Source organism: Clarias gariepinus, chromosome 5, assembly GCF_024256425.1.
Source record: "Clarias gariepinus isolate MV-2021 ecotype Netherlands chromosome 5, CGAR_prim_01v2, whole genome shotgun sequence".
Taxonomy (NCBI): domain Eukaryota; kingdom Metazoa; phylum Chordata; class Actinopteri; order Siluriformes; family Clariidae; genus Clarias; species Clarias gariepinus.
The window spans coordinates 11686504-11711466 of record NC_071104.1 but is presented as its reverse complement, the minus strand read 5'-3'; the positions used below and the strand labels follow the sequence as shown (position 1 = coordinate 11711466).

The 24963-nt window shown below is 40.0% G+C and overlaps 1 protein-coding gene across 6 annotated transcripts in view; it reads right to left on the bottom strand.

Moving 5' to 3' along the window:
* Positions 1–1662: 1662 nt before the first annotated feature.
* The window catches only part of epb41l5 (erythrocyte membrane protein band 4.1 like 5), a 47003-nt gene continuing 23702 nt past the window's right edge, over positions 1663–24963 (bottom strand). Inside the window, exons 12-26 of one of the 6 annotated variants that reach the window (XM_053496248.1) lie at positions 23274–23443; positions 22020–22126; positions 21880–21904; positions 20969–21008; positions 19531–19655; positions 14185–14336; positions 12901–12992; positions 11872–12000; positions 9346–9410; positions 8903–8989; positions 6827–6908; positions 5257–5334; positions 5075–5131; positions 3940–4067; positions 1663–3004 (exon numbers count right to left, since the gene is read on the bottom strand). In XM_053496248.1, coding sequence (XP_053352223.1) covers positions 2941–3004; positions 3940–4067; positions 5075–5131; positions 5257–5334; positions 6827–6908; positions 8903–8989; positions 9346–9410; positions 11872–12000; positions 12901–12992; positions 14185–14336; positions 19531–19655; positions 20969–21008; positions 21880–21904; positions 22020–22126; positions 23274–23443 — 1401 coding nt within the window. In that variant the 3' untranslated portion in view covers positions 1663–2940. The remainder of the gene's footprint in view (positions 3005–3939; positions 4068–5074; positions 5132–5256; positions 5335–6826; positions 6909–8902; positions 8990–9345; positions 9411–11871; positions 12001–12900; positions 12993–14184; positions 14337–19530; positions 19656–20968; positions 21009–21879; positions 21905–22019; positions 22127–23273; positions 23444–24963) is intronic. The other 5 variants (XM_053496249.1, XM_053496250.1, XM_053496251.1 and 2 more) reach the window with 5 other exon arrangements.

Genomic DNA, 24963 nt, shown 5'->3' with positions numbered 1-24963 from the left:
TGGACTTTAATCTTCCAAATCTTGTTTCTAAAGTCAAAATGGCGTGTTTTCATTACTTAGCTGTCTGTTCTGTGCTTCGCTGTCATTTCTTGTCTGTTTTTTCCCTCGAATAATTTCAGGCTATCCTCCATTGTCTGATGCATTACTAATGGCCTAGTGTCATCTTCTATTTCTACTTTGGCTCCTAAGGCAGAACATTTAACTTTGTCTTTTAAACAAAAATAAATAAATAAATAAATCATTCTGTAAATTCTGCCTTAATTCTTCATGGTGTAGCTAAAAAACATTCCTTGGAGATTCTGGCCCATATTGACATGAAAACATCACACAGTTTCTTCAGCAACATATCGATAATGCGATTCTCCCGTTCCGCCACATCGCAAAAGGTGCTCTACTAGACTGACACCTGGTGTCTCTGGAGGACATCTCAGCACACTGAACTCGTGGTCATGTTCAAGAAACCACTTTGAGATGATGAACCATACCATTACACCACCAACTCCAGCCTGAATCGTTAATACAAGTCAGGACGGATACATGATTTTATGATGTTTACCCCAAATTTTGACCCAACAATCCGAACAGATATTTATTTCCTATATTACAGACTAACTGCAGTATAGTGAAGTTTTCATGGATTCCAAAAAAAAAAGAAGGATAAATCATGGAAGTTTTGAATATTTACGAATATCTAGGGTTTATAATATTTCCCATCTACAACACAGAAATGTCCATCCCTATTGCTTCTGTACATCACACTTTTGTCATCATTAAATGAACCCGCTTTAATACAGCACTCTGTGACCAGCCAGCACATTCAGAGATGATCTTCTGTGTCTTACCTTCCAGGTACAGGGTGTTGATGATCGTCTTCCCCATGATTGTGGTTGCATGTGCTGAACACTATACAGCGAAGCTGTAATTAATATGAAATTAAATGTTAATATTTTGAAAAACTGAATAAATTTTTTTCCAATAGCTGTCCTCTTTAAAACTAAAACCACAAAAATGGCTAGAAATATTAATTTTACATGTAATGAATCTAGAATATTAGAATATCATACTGTAGCATGATAGCTTTTTATATTCTAATGTCCATTAAAATGCTTTAAAAAAAAAAAAAAAAAAATCAATGCATTTTTAGTTTGACTTTATTTATTTTTGCATTATCTGAGAAATGCCAGGACTATCCAAAGAATGGCGGCGTTCCCTCCAATATTTACTGGATCAACCACTTTGTATAAACAATGGTGGTTTTCTGTCTGTAGTATTGGTATTTTATTAAATCCATGTCTGGCACTGAATCTTCTGCGTTCCTGACATGATGGATGAATGAATGGATGGATGGATGAATGAATGAATGAATGAATGAATGATGCATTTGATTACTCACTCTTTGAGCCTTTGACCTTCATAGAAATGCAATTCTGGCCAAACTTCCTAAATAAAAGGACACATTTCCCTCCAAAAACCATTAAAAACAATTTCTATCCATCGCACATAAGAGACCGAGAAATAAAGTTTATAGTCATACAGTAAAATGAGATCAGGGATCAGGATTAAATCATCTCTCAGCTCGATTTGTGTGTAGGACGACTTCTTCCTCATGCTTTCATTTCAAATGTCTTTAGGAAGGTGATACATGACAAAAAACAACAACAGTAGTGTTAAAATACATTTTACTTGGAGAACAAGCTAAACCATACAAAATGACAATAAAAGGTGCTCTATTGTTCTTCAGTGTAAATAAATGATATACATCAGTACAGTGATATCTAAAGAAGTCAGAAATATATCTACAGGGTGAGACAGCGTGCTCTTACCATAGAGAGAGAGAGAGGGAGAGAGAGAGAGAGAGAGAAAGGGGGAATAAATTAAAGACAGAGGGCATAAGAAACTACCACAGTTGTAAAGAATTTGACAAACGGATAAGCTGGTGGATATGAAAACACTTAACATTAATGAAAAAAAAATTATACAGTCTTAGAGCATACATATCAAAATTATTTTAGCATCTAGTGATATTTCAATATTTTTTTCCAGCTAATCTTCTAGGTACATGACCTGGATAATAAACGGTATGACAACGAGACGCTCGAAAGTTGACGATAACGAACACAGCTAGGTTATATACTAGCTAGCATTCAGCGCCGTCTCAGCGTTCACAGTCCCTATAAACAGTGTCGTGACTAAATGACGATTATCGTTACGTACCGCTAGCACTACATTTCCAGTGAATTGTCGTAGTGAATCGAAATCAGTTCCAGAAAACGAGGATTAATAAAGAAAAATATAGATTTATACGGTAACCAACTATAAATGTAACACCTGTTGCATACACTGTTAAAATAAGGCAGGTCTTAACGCAACTACGAAAATAAAACCAACACGGGTAGTGTGGATTAAAAAAATAATAATAATTATAATAATAAAATTGGCTCAATCACTTAAAGACTGAATGTTGTCCAGTATTACATATGTGAAGTGTTTAAAAGCTTATACTGAATACTGAACACTAAATGTCTCGTACCACAAGAAGCCGAAGGTAAAAAGATCATGTCATTACTATAAATTAAAGTTTCCAGTGTCAGGGATCCACAGTGGCGCGGCTGCTTGCTCTTTTCACAGTGAAGTACCAGGAGGATGCGGGAGAACAGCAGAGGGCAGAGCGGCACCACGGCTCACAAGTCCTCAGAGTCACTGTGATGAGAATAGCGGGAAAGTAGTGTCGTCTTCTGCGTCCTGCCTTATTATTACAGCGTGAGATCGCAGCGCAGCGCCGGAGGTGGGTCCTGGTATCATGGCTATTCTTGTACACGCACTCTTTCGAGTCTCTGCGCTGGAACGCCTGCAAGCGGTGTTCCTCTGGAATGTTTGTTGGGGGGGATAATTATTTTTTTTTAAAGGGCAAAGTAGTCAATACTGCTGGACATGAGTTTCTTAGAGTTCAGTGGTCAGCAGGCCCCTGGGTCTGTGGTTGTTCCTTGGGGGGTGAGCCACAATGCTGAACACACAAACAGAACACACAACATTACAATAATAGTACTAATACATTTAATGATGATGTAAAAGATGTACAGTCTTTCATTTATATTAACTTATAAAATAAAAAAAACCTTTGGATTCTTCATTCCGATTGGTTGCGTTTCATTTTCTATTAAAGTACTTTAAGCTCTAATCAGGTTTTATGATTATATGGTCGCTCCAGGATGTCGTAATGTCCACAGCAGGTCAATCACAGGGACGTTTATGGTAAACTCTACACATAATCTAACCACATAATTCCTGGGGTATAACTAAATGTTATGTAACATACATTGAAATTGTAAAAGTGAAAATGTGGAGACATTTTTTTTAATTTATGGAATGTTCCTGTGTGTCAACGCTTTCACTAGAACGGCTCTAGAAAGACTTTCTGATTATATATAAAAGAAATGAATAAAGAATTAGAACAGACATTATTAAAATGTATGCATTATTATGTAATAACATATAGGCTATTATACTGAAATAAAACATGGTTACACTTCTTATACTTGTAGTACATCAGTGAAGTACCCAAGAGGTGTTAGTAATGTCGTTAACCAGTCAGTGAAGTGATATTACATCCTTATTAAGTTCTTGCTTTACCCACGTCATCACCTACCATATTGTAGGGTTAGATACAGGGTTTATTTCTGTTTTTGCCTGTTTCTCTACTTTTCAAATTTTTTTTACTATAAATAAACATCCGGTGGTTAAATTTTATTTAAATTTCTGTATTCTGATAATACATTTGGGGACATGCGATTGCTCAAAAACTTATGCACCACTGCATTACTGATGGCTTCCCCATATATTCAAGTTGTGTTCCTTAAACCTGATTAGGAAAAACTACCCACACTAGGAGTTAGATGTGAAAGTTGCTGTTACATGACAATGACAAGGACCGAGACAAACCTGGTGGCAATCACATTATGAGTGTGAGAAAGACGCGGGAGCGGGGCAGGAGCGCCCCCTGTGCTATGCTGCGCTGCCGTCTTTACTTTGTCAAGCTCTAGGAGGCCGTTAGTAAAGGTGTCGGTCTGCTAGAAAAGGGCAGAGAGATGTGAAAGGCAAAGGAGGTCACTATGTTCACTATGTGTGAGCTGAAAAGTGAGAAGCGCACTAGATGACAAAATTAAGACAAAAAAAGGGCAAAAATGCTTCCTAAGACATTGTTATAAGTTATTAATCATGTCAGTAAGGAAATCGCTTTAAAATAGTGTGTATATGTACACACACAGAGAGAATATTCAATAATAAAAATAGTAAAAAAAGAAATATAAAATATTTCAACAATTACTTTAACATGAGCAATTTTTTTTTTTTTACATATTTTAATACTATAATTACTGCTATACGTGTTATATATATATATATATATAAATATAAAACACGTATAGCAGTAATTATAGTATTAAAATACGGTTAGGTTTTACTGAGCTTGCTGGAGAATTAGTTCTTCTGGTGACCTTGTCACACTCGCTCCTGTCTTTTTTTTATGCAAATCCCAGGAGTGTACATTAGGGTTTTTTTCCCATCTGAAAACTGGTCTGTCTTGTACTATATATTTCTTTCTTTAAAGCCACGCATATATTCCCCTGTAATGTTATTTATTCATACAGTATGGAGATACTGTATGCATATGTATTATGTTATATATTATTACGCATATGTGTGTGTATATATATACTATTATTTTGAACACAACTGTACACACACACACATACATAAAATGTAGTCAAAAATAACAAAAGACTAAATGTTTATTCACATTAAATTTCTTTTTGTGCCTAAAGTAACCAAGATGACTAAATGTGAAATGTTATATGCTTATGTGGCCTAAAGGGAAAAGTTTTTTTTTTTTAAACTTGTCATACTTAAAATGTTGCAAAATGCTAAATATATCACATCTGCATCTCCATATGTTTGAAAAGCTATATGCTTCAGTGCTGGAGTAATTAAATAAACAGGAACATGACTATGGCATATGGAGCACATGTGCTGTTCTTCCTGTCATGTGAACACTACTGCACTGTAACGGTGAACTTACTGGAGCTGCTGGAACTATCCACCGAGGTGTAATAATGGGTTTGGGCGGCAGCACCTGCTAGAGTAGCGAGAGAGAGATTGCCATTTCAGTTTGTGTACAAATGATAAACGTGTCACGTGTGCAGTCTGTCATCCTGCATTATAGAAACAGCGGTGGTGTAACCGCACGGTTTATGGACTTACTGCTGGTGCAGGATCAGTGAAGTCTATCAGGTTATCGACCTTGGGGGCTTTATGCACCTCCCACTCCTCTGTTTTGTCCTGCATTAGGAAACATCAACAACTTAAAACATTGTTCATCTTTTAGGCACTAGTTTTGAAATCTGCATGTGTCCTAGATGACCAAATGGCATCCGTCATATAATCCATTAATCATGACTATCTGAGCAGATCATAATTATCTGGGGTCAGTGAAATCAGAATTATGTTCAACACTAACTCACTCACTCAATCTCTACGCCATTTATCCTGTTCAAGGTCGCAGGAGGTCAGAAGCCTTTCCCAGGGAACTTCTTTATGCAATCTTTATGCTTCCTAGCAAACCAAATCCTTTTTCTTTCCCTGACTAGTCTCACTAATAATTGTTTTTCTTATTTCTTAAACACACAGCTGTTTAGTCCCAAAGTCACCTAGTCAATTAAGTTATCTCTGATCATGGTCGTTCCTCCCAAGTTGACATTACAACACTATCCCTCCAAATTTACTTTCCAAATACAGTTCTAAACCGAATTCTATAAATTTTAACATTTTCTTTGTTTGATGTAGGCTAATCGTTTGATTGGTCCCTTCTTAAACATTTTATTATTTTTGACAAACTGGTCTGTTGGTACTGGCTGTGGCATATTAGAACTAAAACACGTCAGGTTGTTGTGTTATTGAAGAGTTATCCCCTCTGACACTGCAAAACAACCTCAGAATCGATTTTGTTCCTATACATCTAATTTCTTACTTAACTGCGAGTTGCATTTCCATAAGTGTCACAAATTTATTTTGATCAGAAATAAAAAGATGACGGATGACACTGATCTTACTGACTAGAATAGAGAACTGCTTAAGCTCAGTGACACACATGAATACATAAATCAATAACAGCAGAACAGAAAAATGCCTTGAAAAACATTTTCAAAGTCAAACCGGGACTCATGATAAAATTTCTCATGAATGAAGCCACAAAAATAATTGACATTTACAGGCTGTACACATCAGTGAATGACGAGGGGATGGATCAGAACCCCCTGTTGCTGTCGTTCCAGTGAACAGTGAGTAAAACGCTTGATTCTTAGAACTCAACAAAGGACTTCCATAATCGTACAGAACTGACCTCGCTCCAAGCCATTTCCACATGTTTGGGCAATTAAAGGAGTTCCTGGGAGGCCAGAACTTCAAACGTGATCATGGCTAAGGCTACCTGAGAAAACTTTCTACCTTGATGGTATCCAAGCACTAGTGAAACACTGGGCAAAGTGCATTAGTATAGCAGGGGATTATATAGAGAAATAAAGTGAGTTTTTACTCTCATAACTGGGTTCTTATTCTGCACAACCAAAAGTTCCGGTTTGACTTAAAGGCCCCTTGTGGTTAATTACGCAAAAATCATCATGCTAACTAGCTCCCATAACCTACTTCATTCTATTGGGTGAACTATGCTATTATAACAATGAGTCTCTAATAGCATTTTAATTGAGTGCCTGAGAATGAGTGATAATAGACTCCCCATTCCAGAGGATGGAGCAGCTGGAGTAAAGTCTGTTACCTTGGGTGGGGGGGCTTCATTCACTGGTTCGGCAGGCACACTAGATAAAGAGGAGAAGGACTCATCTGCTCCTACTTCGGGGCTGAGGGAAGACAATAACGCACAAATGAAGCATGGATCAACATTTCCAGAAAAGCATTCAGAAAGTCAGACATGTTTGGGTACCCGCTAGCAAACCTCCATGTCACACTAACTCAGACCTGGAGTGTTGCATGACTGATATAAATATAGTTTTTTGCCTGTTCAGCAATTACCAGCACAGGGTACACGGAATTGCCTTCAAGAATTGATGAAAATCCTGGCATAGACGTTAAAAACATGAGATGTCTACATTAACAGGATTCTTTCTGGTCACTGAGGTTAGGGATATGCTTAGGCCTAGCATTAAAAAAACCCACAATAATATGGAAGTCAACTGAAATGCCCTAGTAGCCTGTGTGTGTGTGTGTGTGTGTGAGAGAGACAGAAGGATGGATATATAAGCAGCTCTGACTCACAGCTGGGATTCCAATGTGGAAATGAGGATTAGAGAACACCGCTACAAAGACAAGCCGTTTCCATGAAAAGATTATAAAGAACCCGAGACGGAGGGATTTGAGCGAGCGTAAATCACCGCCCCGAACCGAGCATTTTAGCATGCATTGTGTGCGCAACGTTTGATGCCCGACATGAAGGACATCCTTCTTTTTCATTTGGAAATGAGATTATGATCACATTTCATTTCCAATCTCTCCCCAGCTGATCCAACACCCCCTCACCCCATTTCATTCAAAATTCTAAGAGTAACAGGGATCCAGGGAACTGGTGTGTGTATAATCCTAAAGTATACATTTAAAGCACGTAAGCGGCGTTCGCTGGCCTTGTTCACATCGGCTCGCCTTCTGCCTTTCCAGACATAATCGAGTCATTCAGACAGTCGCAAAGGGGGAAATAAAAAGTGCAGAACACATTAAAAAGGACAAATGAGTCAAATCCTGAGGGCTTAGTGAGGACAACAGAACGTACTCTTCTGTCTCACCTTATGTCTTTGTGAATATCAAGTCTGACCAGATTCTGGACATTTTACTCAACTAACTGCACATCTATCTGTTGCATATAAATCATGTGGTTAAGTATGGACATGTATCCGGGCAGAACTGGGGTCATGTGACTTGGTGGCCGTCACAAACCAAGACTTCCTCTAGATGGCAACACATAGCTGGGAATGCGACTGCACTTCCTGCTGGGTCATAGTTTATATGTGTAAGTTGATTGCTGATATTCTTATAAATTATTTTTATAGATATTTTTAAAATACATTAATTTATAAATTAAATGATTTTATTAGAATAATCTCTTGGCTTTGTTGGTAAAAAAAATATTTATTTCATGGTGTAGAAAAACTTTTGAGAAGAAAAAAAAAAAAATATATATATATATATATATATATATATATATATATATATATTTATTAATTTCTTTTTTTGGTGGTGGGGGGGGGGGGGTTCCTGTAAAGTTTTGCTTGTGAGAAATGCTGTAAAAATGAATTAATAGAATTTATTATTATTATAGAATTTATTATTATTATTATTATTATTATTATTATTATTAATAATAATAATAATAATAATAATAATAATAATAATAATAATAATAATAATTTCTGGTAATCTAGAAACCATGTTTTTGTCCCCAATATAGAAGAATATTAATATTAATATATAATAAGAATATTAATATTCCCAATATAGAAAAATATTTCATACATGACGGAGTGATTGTGCTTAGTGGATGAGGCTTTAAATGTTTTTATTGCAATTTATAAAAAGACATTTGTGCATGTGTCCAACTATGAACTTTTGTGCAAACAACCCTTCCATATGATATAGTCATCATCTCTCAATATTAAAATATCCCAGAATCCCTTTCTGCACAGTAAGATAGACGGCCAGATGGCCCCTTTTAATCGGAGCGTGCCCCAGATCCTGTCTGTGGTCAACTGTCCCAGCCACAGTCCCAGAAGGATTACAGAGACTACGCATACACGTGGTCATTTAAAACTTAAAGACTGTTTGTAGTGATGTAGTAGGGACTTGCCTGCTGGAGCAGCTCTGCATCGGCGCCTCCCGACTGGCCGAGGTTAGAGAGGAAGTGCTCCCCGTCTGCCCCCCTCGACCCTTCAGTCTACGAGAGAGAGACAGACAGATATGTTAATGTCTGACACTGCCTCTCAAACTTCAATGCACAAAATATCTTCTTTCTGGGACGATAAAGACTCTGGCATGAGAATCTAATTCATAAAAAAAAAATGCACCTTGGCAAAAGGAAATATCAATGACAGTAATGTGGGTAGATGAGATTGGTCAAGCTGATGCTGATGCAGGTGACATCATCATGAAAGGTTTATACACGAACGTCTAACAGATGCTATACGCATTAATGAGCTTCACAGAGGCAATGAGATTTGGGACACGTTAGAAATAAATAAATAAATAGCAACACCACAAACCCATCCCCGTCCCAGTCGTCTTTGGTCTCACCTGGTTGCTGCTTCCTGGAGGTTACAGTTCTTTTCTCCTGTGCCTCCAATCTCTTCTCTTGTCCCCTGAGTGGACACAAACAAACAAGCCATTTATAATATTTGAAAAGTTTAAAATGTTTATGTAAAAAGTCAGTCGAGATCCACATGCAAGCCACTGACTTCACCAGACCACGATGGGGTTTTGTGAATGGTGATGTTGAAATGGTGGAAATTCTGACGCTGGTTAAAAATATCACACCACAAAGCGAACAATTTTATTATAAAAGAACCATCTCTTTTAAATTTTGTCCAAATTAGGTACATATGCTGCTACTGGGTGACATGGACAGCTAACATACAGAACAGTATGGTATGATAACAAAGCTAAGAAGCAGTCAGAGAGATGTCACTGTGGCGCAGAGGACGTTTGCAAAATGTCTCAGTCACGTTATTCTGCGATATTGGAAGCCCTTACACTAAGATGCGACATGTACACCACCAGATTTTTTGTGGATGCTTTAAAAAATTTAGGAGTTAAAATGTTTGTGTGTGTAGATATCATATCATAGGACCGAGTATTATAACATCACTCTAGTTATTCGAATATACAGTACATTGTAGAGACTGACACCAAAGCCATCATGCCTGCGCTTAAGTATTAATTATACATTTTAATTACTTGCAAGATTTTAATCAACATCTTATGAAACTTAAATTAATTACATTTTAGGTTAATTACTTAAAACCTCCCATTCAGTTTGTGTTCTGGTCGAGGGGTCACCACGGTGGACCGAATGATCCGCACAACAGCTTGGCACAGGTTTTACACTGGACACCCTTCCTGATGCAGCCCTGCCGTTTCATCCGGACTTGGGACCCGCACTCCATCCAGTTTCCCATTGGTTGGGAATCGAACCTGGACTCCCACATGGCAGGTGAGAAACCTACCACTGAGGCACCGGGGCCCCTCGTATGGACACAAGTAATGGAGCGCTAAAAAAATATATCAGGTGAGGCACTGCGATAGCTGAGCTGCATTACTGGAAGGTTTAGTGCACACCCTGCTTACCAGGTACTGTATCACCATTTACTCATCAGTTTATTGATTCGATTTCTAAGAATTTCTCTTTTCATTAACTTCTGTGAGCATCAGTGATGGGCAGTCACCATGGGCAGTGGTAGCTCAAATGATTAAGGCTGCGAGTTACTGATCAGAAGGTCAGGGGTTTGAGCCCCAGCACCACCAAGTTGCCACTGTGGAGTTCTTGAGCACGGCTGGCTGACCCTGCACTCTGACTCCAGTTTCACTGGGCTGTAAGTACTTGTGACATTAATAATAATATTCAATTATTTATCATCATCAGTGGATGTGTTTCGGCTCCCCTGAAGTACATATCTTGCTCAGTACTTTTGTGTTGACTGGTTAATCATCAATTGAGTAATGAGAAAATCCATCCATCCATCTAGGAACCTCAGTAGTCCAACTAGGGACCATGGAGGCCATCGGGTGATGATAAAAAAAAAATCAGGATTATTGAAATTTTTATAAAAGGTGTTAGGGTTTTCGGAGACATCCTCTCAGAGATGTCCCCCTTTTGGATCCCAAGACTTCCCCATCTTCTTCCTCATGCCTTACATGGGAATACATCCTAAAGCCCACGCCTGGATGGATGTTTATGCAACTTCCTCCCTGTTTGTTCTCCCCGGAACATGCTAATTACTTTCTGATCTAACAGATGTACATAACATCTTTCCTGGCCAGCGAGCGTGTCGGAGCCGGCGTGTGAGCGCATCTGGGCGTGGCGGACACTTTGAGCCCTCATTTAATCCTAATGATCAGGAAATCTGTCAATTTTGTAAAACATGATGTAAAACTAAACCTTCTAGTTCTTTAATATGAACAAATCTTAAATTCTTTTCTATAGTTTTATTATTTAATACTAAATTACTAAATGTAATACTTTAATACTGTACAGTAGCTCAATGCACAATTATCCTATTAAGCTACTACTACCACTCAGTCAGGAGGGCCGAAGACCCGTTTTTTCTCCGAACCCCGTGACGCCAGCCGACCGCATATTTTCGAACTGCTCACTCTCACACCGTTAGGGTCGGCATTACACACTCGGATTACAGCGCTATCCGCTCCTTCCGCTTGCGTGAGCTCACAGACGCCCCGGATTGGCTGCAGAGCCATGATTAATGTGGGAGCACTAAGTACCTCTCATCCCTCCCCTCTGAGAGAACTCGGCCAATCAGCTCTCTCTAAGCCTCCGGCTGCAAGAGGTTACAGCATCACCCGGGAATCGAACCAGCGATCTCCGGATGATAGGGCGAGCTCAATGCACACGTTACTACTTTTATGTTGTATCAGTTCTGGAAATAAGGCACCTACAGTGGAAGCCTGATGAAAGCAACGTGTGTGATGTGTACAATGGACCGACTGGAGGATTTTTGACTGGAAAATTAACATTTCTCTTGCTACTGCGATCAAATTTGTGTGTGCGTGTGTGTGTGTGTGTGTGTGTATGTGTGATGGAGGTACCCTGAGCACTGCCTCGGCCTGTGCTTTGAGAATGTTGCTCTTGAGCTCATCTGGTGCCTTAAGCTGGCTCAGGACAGGACTGCTGCTCACACTGCTCAAGCTCTTCTCCGTCAGCTTCAGCACCTCCTCCTAGATAAACACACAGCGCCAGTAAGAAGGGACGGTGCGTAAACTGACCCTGTGGTTGATTTAGGATTTAAATAAACATGACGTGTTACATAAGTCTTCACCCTGTTTAAACTTGTCTACAGCTTTTCATACTACAATATTGAAAGAAAATGAAATTAACTGGCTTCCCTTCTATACGATTAATATAATGTTCAACCTCCAAAGGTACAATATAAATCACTACACGGTTTAATTAATTAACCAGCCGTTTCGAGGTTGGGTGATCATTCATCCTCTCCTGGCGGTGCTGAAGAATTCGTCTTTTTCAGCTTTGCAATTCCGGATGCTGAAACATCTTCTCATCCTGTGACTTCCCAATTTTTTATGAATTCCAATTTCCAGGTTGTCTCACTATTATTTTTCACAGCACTTTCTCCCCCCTCAAGGTCACTACGAACGCTTGCTCTATACATCATCTACATTTGCAGCAAGTCATCATTTGACACTGACAGTATAAAACATTCCTCGGACCTAAATCACCTTGAGTGCAACATGAATGAGCTCTATTATAATCTATAGATCACTGGAACTGCTGAGCAGAGACGAGTATTAGCATGGGAACCTATTAGAGATGAGCTGTGGCCTGACTCCAGGGCTCTACAGGACCCTAATCTGTAGTGTTGTGTCCTACTGTCAGCTTCAGCATATGGACCAGAACAGCAGGAGCAATGGAAAGAAACATCACTGAACACTGCGGGAATTCCCTTTCACGTTCTTATTTAATGTAACGTATCGATACTAACTGAAGTTTCAAATGAGGTCAATGGACCATGACGGTTGTGTTTATTCGGATGATTTGGTCAGAAGTGACCGTGCATGTGGACGCACACTAGTGCATTACTTCTAGGTGGTTGAACTGACCTGGTTGTTCATGTTGACATTGATGTTGGAGAGAGCGGGAGCAGAGGTCGGCGTGCTCTCGATCTCCAGCTGCTTTAGCCGAGCTGCCGCGTCTGATCGTTAACACAACGTAGATCATTACCCAATACACATGGTGCACACACACTTCAACTGAACTGAACAACCGCACATATCATTTACACGCTTATTTGATGAACAGAGCTAGCACATGTGGCATAACAACCCTTTCTTTCCTCTCTGCCCAATACTGATTATATATACTGTGGGTATTTGTTAGATGGGGAAACTGGTTTAAAAACAAAAACTACGTTTTCTCTGTTCTGTGTAATTGCTCTTTAATCTGTAAGCTGGCGGAGTTTTTTAGAACAGAGGAGTTTCTCAGTAACATGATAAGCTGCGGGATTTTTTTTCTGATTAACTTCGAGAGGGGGAAGAAAAGAAACAGGAACTGCTGTACAAGAAACTAACAGGAAATATCTGGTTCTGTGGACATTCCACAATATTCTATTTAATACTATAAAAAAAAAAAAATAATAATAATAATAAAAAAAAAGAAGTTGGCACTGCTTTTTGTCAGCTTGCATAAAACGATTCAATGATTATTTCCCCATAACAGCACAGATCGTGTTAAATTCCTCAGTACACCAGATCATTACTACTGCAAATACGCTGTTGTCTTGCATTGACTTGGGACTTGAAATGTGAATTGAAATGCTCCAGTATAAAAACTTACAAAGCAATTTCTAACAAAAATACGAAAATTATAACTTTAAAACAGGCAGAAACTGCCGATACAGTATGTACAAGGGGCGTTCAAGTCAAACAGGGACTTTCAATGGCGCAGTAACAAACACCAAACATGAAAACAAGCTTTATTTCTGTATATAATCCCCTACTAACCTAATGCACTTATCCCAGCATTTCACTAGATGTTGGATACAATCGAGGTAGAAACATTTCTCAGTGGGTCAGAGCCACAATCGGATTGCCTGCTTCAGGTCTGAAACGCTGACCTCCCACGAACTCCTTTAATGTAACGTGAGGCGTCTCTTTCGCAAGAAATCTCATCACAAGTCCCGGTTTGATCTGAACACTCCTTGTACCGAAAAATGAAAATGACGTTGCTTTACCACTTATATTTTCTAACCTTTTTTAAAATTGCAGCAATATGCCTAAAACACTCATGACAAATCAGTAGATTAACCACTGTACTTGTCTTGTATATGCTCCCTGGTTATATCCTCTGTATGTGTGTGTGTGTGTGTGTGTGTGTGTGTGTCTCACCAGCCAGAGACAGGTTCTCAACGCCTGTGCTGGGGGCGGACGCAGAAGCACTAGGCCCTGCCTCTTCAGACGAGCCTGCCGTCGCCATGGGAACAGGTGTCCGCATGATGTCGTCCACGCAGGTCTCCAGCAGGTCCACGACATCGGGCATGCTGGTCAGGGGAGTGAATAAGGCATATGAGGACCAGCTTACTGGATACTGGCGTAGCTCATTGGTTTCACTGTGACACATGCAACAGATCCACCTTACCTGGTTATAAAGCAACGATCCGCCATAATGAGCTCAGCCTGCTTTCAAACAGCTAAGACAGTACAGCAACCAGTGCTTGGCAAAAAACCAAACAGTATAGACGAATAGAAAATCTCCACACATTTCAGTTCTAAGAATTATTATAATAATTCATGTGAGATCTTGTTCAGGGTTGAAAGGAACCACCTTCATAAAACTAGCTGGGTAAAGCAAACTAGCGACTAGACATGGTCTTGCTATCCCAAAGCATGCATGTTAAAGCAACTAGTCTTTAATACCAAAAAATAAATGGATACATATTTCTGTATATAGCAGCCTATAAGATGGTTATGTAATAGGTCTGTGAGATATACTGATATACAAGTATCACAATCTTAAGAAGTAGACTTGGGATTAATAATAATATTGCTGATGTAACTGATGGAAGATCAATTTCTTGCAACTTGAATGCAAGATATTTTTAATTGCTAGCTGTAGAATTACCTGATTTCCTTGTCTTGTTCTTACAGTCTGTTTTATTCTTTTTATGCTGATTTTTATTACACTGCCTGGCCATAAAATAAAAAGTCTTTCTTCAAAACAGTCAATTTATTGGCCTACATTACAATGACAAGAATTGGGTTAAGACTTGTTCAATGCATCATTATAACTTGGAAATGCAGTGCTGAATTGTAAACGTTACTGAAGAAATGTGGACGGAAAAAGATGATCTCAAATGGTCATTTAAATGCTTGAAGTTGGGTCTTAAGTAGAGAGCTGAGCCATGTTTAATAGTGAAAGTAAGAGCGTTTACATACACACACACACAATGTGATGAGAGGTCACAGGATTGGGACTAATCACTCGTTAGCGAGAGGAATCAGGACAAAATGGTTTAAATTTGCTAGAGAGCTTGAAGATTGGACTTTGGAGAAATGAACAGATGATGAGTCCAGACTGTACAAGCCTCTGGAGGCAGTGTTATGATCTGAGGTTGCTTCAGTTGGTCAGGTCTAGACTCAGCAATGTTATGCGGCAATAATATAAAGTCAGCTGACGACGTTAATGTACTGAATGACAAGGTTATCATATCAAAGAACTGCTTGACCGACCACACACGCATGCAGATGTACACACACATCCACACGTACATACGTACTGTACTGGCTCAATCCTCAGTCCTACTGTACCTGCAGTACAGGTGCTACGCTTGAAGTTAAAGAAAAAAAAGCACCAGATTCATTTTCCATTTTCTTGTTTCCTTCTAAACTTGGTGATGTTGCATTACAAGGCAGTGTGTAACACACTCTGATCCTCTTTCACGTTCAGCAGCTCCAATGTGATTGGCCAAGGTTGCTGTGGTTAACGAGGACGAGATATACTCTGGCTACGTTTACATTACAAGCCATGTTTTTTGATTCAGATTTTTTGGTCATGTTTGCATGTTATGATTGTTCACCAGGGACACTGATCCAACTCGAATATGAATGTGTCGGATATACTATGGACGTGTCCAAGCCATATTTCTCGCTGATCACGCATGCACAGAGGCAAAAATTACAATAAATCATCTTTGAATCAGGCGGTAATGTAACAGTAGCTTGTGATCTGGAGAGTATAGTCCACTCTCTTAGACTTCCAACTTGCTGGGATTTGAACTTGCGTAAATGTACTGGATTAAATAGTATGAAGAGTTTCCAGACAGTGTTGTCTTTTTCTTACACTCACTTGACCTTAGATTCAATTATTTGGGCTAATGTAAACCTTCTGGTCTCTAAGGAACAAAAACGTGTACCCAAAACATGAAGGAAGAGCTTTTTATTGGCAATTAATGGAATAACAAGCGTCTTTTAAGAAGGAAATAGTGCTTCTTATTAAACCTGTATAGCATTATATAAGCAAACAGGCAAAGGTTGTTTAAAACCCAAAATACCCAAAATAGTGTTTATCCTACTCCAATTTTACAGAAACAAATTATATACTATACATATTATTTAAAAAAAAAAACCTTCATCTTATACTTCAACTAAAGCAAAATCGAAACCGGTTGTGTACTGGCCCGGTTGTGTCTGGTAACGGAGAGGTGTCGATGAGAAGGAGCAGGACTCCTGGTAATCAGCTGCTCATTATACATCACAGCCGCTCTGGCCAGTTTCAGTCCGAGGCTGACGGGAGAGTGGGTAAGTTGGACTCGGGTAGGTTCTTTCAAAACAGCAGGTCCTTCATCCAAACACACAAACACACACACACACACGCAAGCGCAGACTGGGTGTCGAGGACGGGCAGGGAAGAGGCGGCTTCCTGGGAAGATGGGTCGGAGCCAAGTCGTCATGCTGGTGGTCTGAGTGGGAGGGATTTCAGAGGAGGTAAAGCGAGAAGATTGGAATGTGGAAGACTCGGGGGAGTGTTTGCAGAAAAACAGGAGTAGGAACAGATAACACATGAACAGAGGAAAAGGAATCTGGAAAGACTTTGAACAAGGGCACATTAAAAGAAATCATTTTAACTCTTGTAAAGAACAGTTTTGCTGTGAATAGTTTCAGCAGGCTATAGGTCTCCTGTGTCTGAGCTCTATAAACACTGGACCATTACGGCCTGCCAGATGTGAAGCTATGAGTTTTCTTCATCAGGGATACAAGCTCCTCCATCTCCACACAAATCCTTCATATTTTACTGTATATATGAACAGTACACGGGTCCAGTTCAGTGATGCTCGTGCTGTGCATGGTTCCAATGTGCCCGTGGATAAAGTCTTACAGTGAAACGGATCAGAAAGATTACTTTACAAAACAAAAGAGTGGAGATACAGTATAAATACACCAATGACCAAAGTAAGGCACTTGCGAGCATAAAATTGCTGTTTAAATTAAAAAGAAACAGCATTTCCGGCCATGATTTAAGGTTAGTTAGGCATGCATTCCTGATCATTGTTACCAGTGCATGCGTGTTGCATAAAGAGATGCTCACAGACAAGAAATACCTCAACACTACCGGCATATTTTCAGGGAAAAATGTCTCTTTTGTTTGCTGAAGCTGAAGGATGTTATTTTTTGCTTGAAATTAACCAGCCCAAACGTCTTTCAGGATTGCAATGATCTTGTGCACAAAAGTGAGATCCATATAGACAAGGGAGCAATGGATGGAAAAACTCAAGTGCCCTGACCTCAACCCCACTGAACACCTTTGAGACGTCCCAGGCCCGCTCGCATTCCATCACTAACCTCACTACTCTTATGGCTAAATGAGCACAGATCATTTACGGAAATCCTTCTCAGAAGAGTAGCGGTTATTATACCAGCACGGGGAGACTGAATCTAGTCGAAGGATTTAGGGCAAATTTTTGGGTAAATAGTGTTTTGTATGTGTTAAGGCCATTAAGGTCACTCTGCTGACCTGGAGCATTAGGAACTGCTCTGATCAGAGGTGTATAAAGCAGATGGAAATAAAAGCATGTCAAATAGGATGTGCACTTCTGGGCGTAACTGGGAAAAATGGGGGGCTGTACAAATTAGAATTAATTAAAGGAAAAAATAAGAGTCATGTGTTATCTTTCCTGGTGTAATGCCGTATAAAAGGGTGTCAGATTGATGGTATTCTTAATCCATGATCTTAGATGTAGTGTTTTTAATGACTAACATTTAGGTACATGGAATGTATTTCTTGTTTTTGTATAATTCTATGATAATTAAATCATCAAACCTAATTCATGTCAGTGTGGTATTGGTACAGTAAGTGTCCTTGTTTACTTATTGCTCATATCAGGTCCATGATTAATGCTCAAGGATTCTTGTCCATTGTTTTCCTTTTTTTTGGCATGTGACTGGTTTTACAACTTATTTAGTCTAGATTACCTCGACTGTCTTTAATGTTAAAATTTATTCTTCTTATTTATATATGCAGAAACTGGCTCTTCCTGTAAAGTAAACAAGACACAAAGCAAGCGTCTGTAACCTAATACGATAATTCTGAAGGTGATTAACTGCACATACAAACTCAAACAGAAAAAGGCCACTAACTCCCAAGAATCTGTCAAATAAAATAAGTAAAGTCCATAAGACCATTAAAATCTGACCGTGGAAACACCATTATCTTCTCAAGAATTAAGAACTCAAGCTGAGGTTTGCTTTAGATCTACTATCCCGATCGATCACATTTTATTTGGGTTGTGCACGTTAATCAAACCTCAAGCTGGAACGATATTGATCTTTTAACACAATGTGGAGGTTTTACACTTTTTCTTTTTTTTTTTTCAGTTAGAGCAACTCCTCTCTGGCTGTTTCTAAAGCATGCTTATTATACAAGTAGATTAATAAAAGATCTGAAACCATGGTAGAGAAGAATTTTGATTTGATCAGAAAGAAGCCAAGGCTTGCAAAAGACATAAAAAAAGAGGAGCGGATCAAGTCGAATCATCCTTTAGATTTCTGAATGTCAAACACATTTACCACGTCCATTGGATTGGACTGATTGGGAAAGCGGAACAGGACGATGCCGTGCTGAACCCAAGCCGAAGCCCATCCAGAAAATCAACTGATCTGCGCACCCAGAGCTGTAGAACTAAAGAGTACGTACCTCACCTTATGGACAGGCCATTTCAGAACATCAGACTAGAAAAATGCACGCACAAAAAAAAAAAAAAACAAACACCAGGATACTTTAATAAGAAGTCAAAAGGGATCAAACTTTCATAAAGAAAAACCATATCCACAGTTATTTCAGTCTCCCCTTATGAAACACTATAACCTCATATATTTTTAATATTCCAAGATGTTTGAAGCAAAGCACCGAGATCTTTCAGATGGCCTCAGGAGACACAAAACCAAACTAAAAAACAAACAAAAAAAGAAAATAAGAGCGAGCAGGGAGACGTGAAGCCTGAAGGCACAAGCAATGGGCCACTCCAGAGCAGTAGCAGCTGGCGTCCTTATGTCGAAGCAAAGTCAAGCACACTTACAATCAGTCACAAACCACACACTAATACTGCACCGTCCCCACCATCAAACTCCAGTCTCTCACACACTCACGCCCACACTGCTGCACCATCTAAATGCTGGGAACGCCGAGAGCACGGTTAGAGAGAAGCTAGCATGATTCAGTTACAACTGCAAGGCACTCACCTTCTCTTCACTGATTGGCTACCGCCAGGACTCCTAGGGAGAGCTTCGATGGTCAGCGGACCCTGTGCCGAGGGCTGGCTGGAAACCGGGGACACTCCAGGCCATGCAGGCTGAGACTGGATATACTGTGCAGGAGAAAGGAAATGATTAATAAACAGTAATGAACTGTATCAATAAACACACAGCCAACAAAGACAATGTAAAACAGCAGCTAGGAATTTTAAATATTTTTGCACTAGCTTGTAATAAACCATGAGCTGAAAACAAACTGACCTGTAAACCAATTCAACCTTATTTTACATGTACATTTTGCACCCAAGTCAAGCACGGTATAGCATCATTTTAGATTGAAAAGGGATTAAAGAAAAAACGTTTCAGAACATTGCAGTTATATGTTTTTAATGATACACCAAAATAAAATCACCTATTCTGGATATGCGAGTGTATGTGTGAGTGGAGGGGGTGTTGTTTAGTCGTGATGTCTTAGTAACGGCTTTTGCTGCACGGCTTAATGCCACAGAGAGAATGCAACCAGGTACAGTGAAACCTCGGATCGCGAGTAACGCAGTCTTTGCTCGTTCCGCAAAAAAAAAAAGTTTTATTAAATTTTTACTTGGAAAATGAACAAGTCTTGGTTTACGAGTACCGAGTATCATGTATCACGCATTCGCTTCTTGTTTCGATGCCGAGCATCATGTGATCACAGCTGAGACAACGTTTTTTCTCTCTGTTGCGCTGCAGAATTTCGGGTAATTGTCTCCCCTGCTGGGTCTTAAGAGGGCGCGTCTCTTACTGGTATAATCAACATCCGTGCACACGTGTACTGTTTCTTAAAACACACGTGTCCGCGTGTGTAAAGCAAAAGAAAGTCTCATTACAGAGGTCAAAAATCCATTTTCTCCCTTAGCCCGTCGTTATGTGTGCGCGTGGAATTTGACACTGTGGCAGTTCACACAACTCTCTCTCTCGCACCTTCGATTGGAGTTGTCTCACTTTCTTATTGGACCGAATTGCTGGGAAAAGCTAAAAGTAACAGTGAGCCATTTACTGGTGCGACCTGCATTAACTGATTATGATGTTGATTACAAAAAAAAAAGGTAAATATAATACATTCACAATTTACACATTTAAAGAACGAGTTCAAAAAGTGATGAACAGAATTAATTAAGGGTTGCCAGATCGAACATGATGTTTCTAAACCATAATCAATTAAAACCGGACCCAATAAACAGGGATTAGGTTCAATCTGGCACCAAACGTTGAAACACGCAAATAGCGTAGAGGAACGCAGACAATAATCATGTGCATGTTATCTTTTTAGTTTTCTTTATGACTGAAATAGCTGCAAAAAAGGCAACTATTTCTATTTTCACCCTTTTTCGTTCATGTCCATGCAACCTAAGAAAATTCACTCCATCACGCTTAATGTAGTCCATACCTTTGTCTCTTGACTGGGACTTACTCCATTATTCTGGTTCCTGGAGAAATGAGAGATAAAACATTACTCACGGGATGTTTTATGAACTAGCGCGGAGTGCTTGACACTGACCTTGTGATTGGGTAAAACGATAGCACACGTACACACACACACACACACGTACACACACACACACAAGTACACACACACACACAAGTACACACACACACACAAGTACACACACACACACAAGTACACACACACACACACAAGTACACACACACACACACAAGTACACACACACACACAAGTACACACACAAGTACACACACACACTCCCCAGTCGAAGTCATTCACAAGGATAAACACGCAGCTGCTCTTATCTTCACCGTCAAAGCCACATTCTCACGTTGGGCGTTTGGTTTCAGTATGTAAGAGAAAACATCTTGTACATTTTGTCACCTAAGAGATGACAAGTGTGTTTTATTAGCCACTCTATGATTCATCACACTTTGCCTAGGGATGTTAGTTATAATCATGATAATCATCTGTAAACAATTTATGCAAGTGTCCTTCCTGTGGACGTTTGCCCCTTAGCCCTATCAGTCAGTAGAACAGTAAACCCAGGCTTAGTGAGGATCCGAACCGCGATATCCTCAGGCAGAGCTCACTCCTGAGGAATGTGAAGGTCCTGGATCGTTTTCCTCAATGAACTGCTCATGTGTATTTGTAGCAACTCTTATAGAGCAATGCGCATTTAAAAAATAGTAAAGACCCTGTGTTAGATATATATGATTGAAAAGCACAGACCTTAAATCAAACCTGGATAGACTACGCATGCACACTTTCTCTCTCTCTCTCTCTCTCACACACACACGCACACACACGTATAGAGAACTCACACAGAGTAAACACTACACTGAAAAACTTACGCTTGGGATTTGGGAACGTATGGACCTGTGAACAGACAGAACAACCAAAATTATCACATAATGTTGAAGGTCGACACAAAATTATCAGTTAAATTAAGGGGGGGGGGAGGCAAAAAAGCAGTTCCTTAGTCAGTCATCACCTCTGTTCTGCATGGTTCTCCTGGAGTAGCGGCGACTGGGCCGCCTCTCGAACGTAGCCGATCGCCGAGCTTTGTTACCCTTCGTGGTCTGGTACTCTGTCTTTCCACTGCCCAACAAAAATGTAAAGTAAGAGACTAATAAGATGATGAGAAAATGGAAACTTTAAGTACAAAGGGTGTTCAAGTCAAACCGGGACTCTTGGGACAGTGTGCTAGAGTAAGAACTCCCTTTATTTCTCGATATAATCCGCTGCTACACTAATGCACTTATCCCAATGTTTCACTAGTGCTTGGACACCATCAAAAAAAAGAAACGCTGAAGTTATTCAGTACACTGATTGCTTCACGTCTGACATGTTGGCCTCCCAGGAACTCCTTTAATGGCACAAATGTGTGGAAATGGCCCAGCTGCGTACTGGACTGCTGAGTGATTGTGTGTACAGTTCCCACAGACAGATGCGTCTCTCCCACAAGTTGCTAGTCGATTTTCAAAAATCAGCCGTTCCACTCACCAAATGTTCACGGCAACAAGTGCTGTAGCCTCCGAGCCGCCTTAGATATGAGTCTCATCACCGTGCATCACTGTCGATCGGTTCTACATCTTCATTCATAAAAATTTCATCACCCAGGAGGCCCAGGATGACTTAAACACCGCTTGTATTTCCATCATAAGCGAATAAATAGAAACGTACAGAGGAGAGAGTGGAGAGAGAAAGGAGACGGCTTTCTTTGTGAAAGGTTTAACTGGAGAATGTCAAAGCGTTAGGCTGGCAGCTGGAGATAAGATATGAATCCACAGGTAACATTTATCTACACACACACACACACACGATGGCCTGGGAAAACCTTTCAAAAGCTTCTGTGGCCAAATTGACGCAAAAAAAAGCCAAAAAACAAAGGAAGTGCAATACAGATGCCAAAATCACTGCTGCCTAATTATGATCTCACACACGTCATCACTGTTATTAAGAGACTATCTAGAGCGAGGTCATCAGCACAGCTGGTGAAAGTGAGACGGCTGGGACCGGTAATAAAAAACAAAGACAACACTGTTTTAAATAACTGAATAAGTGACACCGCCGTACATCATGACTGTGCTCTGAGACTCTGATCTCTAGCAGGTTTAACCCTGAACAGCTTTACGTAGCTAATAAAACAACCTGCTTAGACGGTGCAGGAAATCGGTCCGGTCAGTGAGCTGCAAGTCATTCATGCGCAACACTTTAATCCCAGGTGCTGCGAGAGATTCGGTACCTGTATCTGAAACGGGAGCCCATGCGGATGAAGCCCGAGCGAGAGGATCCCTTCTGGACGGGGCCGCGCAGCCTGAAGAAGGCATGATGCTCCACTGCACACTTCCATAAGTGCTTACAGGCCTTGGGATGATCCATGCGAAATACAAACGTGTGCTCCTGCTCTTTGCCCTGTTGGAGAGTCAAAAACAGCAGAGAAACGTTCAGTCCAGTTCCACGAAAATGTGGTTCTAAGTAAAAGAGCAAATCTTGCAGGTATCCGAGAAACAACAACAACAACAAAAAAAATAGCTGTGTTCCAAGAGAATAGTTTAGTAAGTGGGACTACAGAATATTTTCTCAAGTAAAGGGAGTCATTTTAATCAGTGCAATGCAAGCCAGGTTTCTTAAGAAACTGGACTGATTACAAGCTTATAAATCACATGGAGGAGGAAATGAAAAAGTGAAGGCAGCATGCTTGGGCAAAATTGAGTATTTTTTGTTTTTTAGTTAACTCGGTAATCAAGCATAAAGTTACGAAGTATAAAATCTAAGAGAATATTCAGAAAGACTTAAAGAGGAGAATAACAATGCACTTAAACCACAACTTTGCTGAATATAAAGGAAGAAATCTAATCATCTCGAGCAGGGAGCAGTGAAAGAGCTCCAAGTCAACATGCAGTCAGTATAAGCCATATAACACACAGCAATAACTGTCTTCAAGTGGACTTGGAGCACACTGCAGTCATTTCCGTGAAGTAGAACATTCTCTCAGAAAAAACAAAAACAAATAAAATCCTGGACTGGTTTGATCGCCAAACGCATTGTGTTTTTGCAGGACAAGGCAAGACTTCATACTGCAAACCGCAATGTTTGTGCATTACAGGAACTCGGCTGGGAGTTCTTGCCACATCTTCCATCCAGTCCTGATCTCTCTCCAAGCCATTGCCACATGTTTGGGGCCATTACCTTGATGATATACAAGCGCTGGGGTGAGTGCATTAGTGTAGAGCAGAGGATTATATAGAGAAATAAAGGTTTTTTTTTTTTTTATCACTCATAAATGTTGTCTGGTTATTCTGCCCAATCAAACATCCTGGGTTGACTAGAACGCACCTTGTCGTTAGCCAAAGTCTCAGCCGCTTTATAAGTTGAGTAGTTCCAGGAATTTTGAACAGCATCGGAGTAAGATCTGGACAAATTCTAGACTTAAAGACTATGAAGCAACCAGAACAACGGTCGCCAAGGATTACAAAAGCAGAAGACAGTTTTGAGTGATTAGTTCATCGAGTTTTCCAAGTGATGCATTGGAAAATCATTTCCAAGTCCATATCCCAGTGATGTCACAGCCATCCGTGGCTAAAAGTCCAAGTAGGACGGACGGCATGCCTTTCCTGTCAGATAACGCTTAATCGGGAATTTTCTACATATGCTTCTCTATGTTGAGCAACAGCTTAAAAGATGCAATTGGCTGGATTTATGCGTCTGAGAGGAAGCACGCATTAGCCTTTAACCTCCTTTTCTGGTAGCCATTAGATGATGAAGCAGAGCTGGCTTCTTTATGGATGAAATGGAGGAAACAACTTAAAAAATTGAAAGAGACAGTGGCACTACTGTGTGGTTAGTACTGTTGCCTCACATCTCCAGGGTTGGGGTTTGAGATCTCCCTTCTGTTCTGTTGTGCATGTATGGTTTCCTGATTCTTGCCGAGT